This window comes from Cyprinodon variegatus, unplaced genomic scaffold (genome assembly GCF_000732505.1).
Source record: "Cyprinodon variegatus isolate N-32 unplaced genomic scaffold, C_variegatus-1.0 Scaffold422, whole genome shotgun sequence".
In the NCBI taxonomy this organism is placed as follows: domain Eukaryota; kingdom Metazoa; phylum Chordata; class Actinopteri; order Cyprinodontiformes; family Cyprinodontidae; genus Cyprinodon; species Cyprinodon variegatus.
This window is the reverse complement of record NW_015150875.1, coordinates 491,712-494,307: the sequence shown is the minus strand read 5'-3', so window position 1 is coordinate 494,307 and position 2,596 is coordinate 491,712. Positions and strand designations below refer to the sequence as shown.

Genomic DNA, 2,596 nt, shown 5'->3' with positions numbered 1-2,596 from the left:
CTGTGTTCTTCTCAAGAACATACTTGGCGAGAAAACAACTCCGTATTCGCGTTTTTGTGAATTGGGAAACGGCCAACAATTCGCTCTCCAACTAAACACCTATAACTGTCACCACTACTCTGCGAAGATTCTCATTTTATCCGTTGCATATATTAGCTGTGACATATGAATCAATATGCTATGACCGAATAAATTTGATTGACAGATGACCGCTAATATATGATTGGCCAAATTTAAGTGTTCAGGCTGACGTATAACTAACTGGCCTGCATAAGATAACCAAAAAAAAAAAAAAAAAAGATTTTAAGACAGGATTTTTTTTTTTTTTAAACAGAAATTTTCTAAATTTGAGACAATATCGTCTGATAAAGAGTACATTTATATACATGTTTAGGCTTTGTTTTTCCCTTAATTTATTAATAGAAACAAAATTTTATGATAAACAATAAAAAAAATAAATGTCATGTTGAAATAAATTCGTTTTCCTTTTTTTTAACAATATGTCTAATTTTGCAGGAGCGGAGTGCTTTTACCAGCACGCTCACAACAGAGATTTAATCTGGGATTTTTTTTTAAGCTGATTCCAAACAGATTTTTATAATTAGCATCTGTAAAAGCATCTGTATAGTTTCTCACAGTTTCAGGAGGTATCAGGTTTTGGTTATTTTTACAAATTTAGCAGCATTACCCTCACTGAGATTCTGCAGATACTCCAGTTCATGTAAAACTCCAAAAAGACCAAACTGTTTTTAATTGACAGAGCAGCAGCCATCTACGTAGAACACACTGACTCAACACTCCCCAGAGGAGTCATCCATCAGACCAGCACCTCTACACACAGGTCACGCCGCTGAGGAGGTTGTGAATAAAACTCTAACCTGTCCTCCAGCAGCCTGGTGGTGCAGCCCTGGCAGTGGAAGCTGTACGTCTCTTTCGTTCGAAGAGTCTCCATCATGCTGGCAGGATCCTCTGTGGAGCGAACAAACAAACCAACGGGTCAGATTTGTTGTGATGGTGCTAACATTTCAGCACCGAGCAGAAAATCAATGATGGCGGATGGGGGTGTCTCATTCACAAGGTGGGGAATCAATCTGATTCTGATTGGACTGTCGCTGGTGGCCCATCGCTGGAACTTTCTCCTGCTTTGTTAGAGCGGCACAAATGTAACAAAATACTAAAAGATGAGTTCAGAAATGCCAGGCAGGAACTTCAGATAGTATACATCACTTCAGTTAACCTGTGCTCCATATTTGAGTTTCCTCAGGATCTATAAAGATGGGACCTAATAGTTAAAAATGCAGATGATGAAGTGTCGCTTTGCAAACATTACCTTGTTGGATTCGATCCATCTTTATTCGTAGCCTGAAATGCAGCTCCTCCTCACTGAATTGGACCACAGGTGTGTGAAGGCAGGACCCGCTCTCATAGGCGACCCCTGCTGGTAGCGACAAGCACAGATCTCCTCTTGGAGTCCGGACACACAGAGAGGAGTCTCCGCCTGAGAGGACAACATCTGCAGGACTTTTGGCCACATTTGTCCTACAGGGCAGAAGAAAGGACGACGTTTAGACCAGAACAGGGATAAGCAATCAGCAGCGCTGAAGTTTCTACGTTATTAGAGGAAATTAAACATGAAGTAAACCACTTAGGCCTTTTCTAATTTAACACAAACTTCAAGCTTAAAATTTAGATGGTTAATTCTGACTCTGTTTGCTGGACGATATTAAGATTTCGGATCATTCAACTGATATTTTAGCTTTTTATTCATCATTTTAGTTTTAATAATGATCAGAATCTTTATCAATGACTCATATCTTCCTTTTCCTCTGCCTCATTCTCATCCTCAGCAAAATATTCCCTTTGAAATTCCTCCATGCCAACCTTAGACATTTTAACAGGACATTTCTGTACAGTAATCCTTTGTTTCTCCTTTTTTTGTCCAGAATTTGCTTCTCTTTATCTTTTAGGTAAAATGGTCAAAATGATTTTCAGATCATTAAATATTATTTGGCTTTAACCTCTAATTTCTATAACTAGACACCAATACATCTGATCTTGGCCTTAACAAATTAACTATTATGTCAGCATGTTCGAAACTCCCTGTACTTATTGCTTAAAACACATATAAAATGAGACCAAGTGTAAATCTTATGCAGATGAATTACATGCCTGATTATTCACCAACTGCAACTCTCCATAGAATAATAAACACTGCTCCCTTTTAAATGGATGCAGAGAATATAAACAGGTTTGTAATTAGTTATGTTATTGCTGCAGCTATCACTGAGGCATCCAGCTGTTCTATGATGCACCCTTCAAGTATTTAATAACGACTCCCCACATTATGTTGAGCAAATAATGTTGTTTTTGTTTTTAAAACATTTACTTTGATTTTCTACATTTTCTTTGACCATTGAGAGTCACTGTTAATTTATTTTTTTTTTATGCCTCAATGGCACCATCTACTGGGATCTTTGTGTACTGCACACAGTCTGCCAATAAAGCCATTCTTCAAACAGCCACAAACTGTTTGGTTTGAAAAACTCTGGTTCTACCCAGACTCATTTTAACTTAGAAGCATCTCTGGAAAATTCTC

The 2,596-nt window shown here is 37.9% G+C and overlaps 1 protein-coding gene across 3 annotated transcripts in view; it reads right to left on the bottom strand.

Annotated features, from left to right (window-relative positions):
* Positions 1-2,596, bottom strand: part of ube3d (ubiquitin protein ligase E3D) — a 41,884-nt gene that overhangs the window by 34,394 nt on the left and 4,894 nt on the right. For all 3 annotated transcript variants that reach the window (XM_015388397.1, XM_015388396.1, XM_015388395.1), the window contains exons 2-3: positions 1,331-1,539; positions 879-969 (exon numbers count right to left, since the gene is read on the bottom strand). In XM_015388397.1, coding sequence (XP_015243883.1) covers positions 879-969; positions 1,331-1,539 — 300 coding nt within the window. The remainder of the gene's footprint in view (positions 1-878; positions 970-1,330; positions 1,540-2,596) is intronic.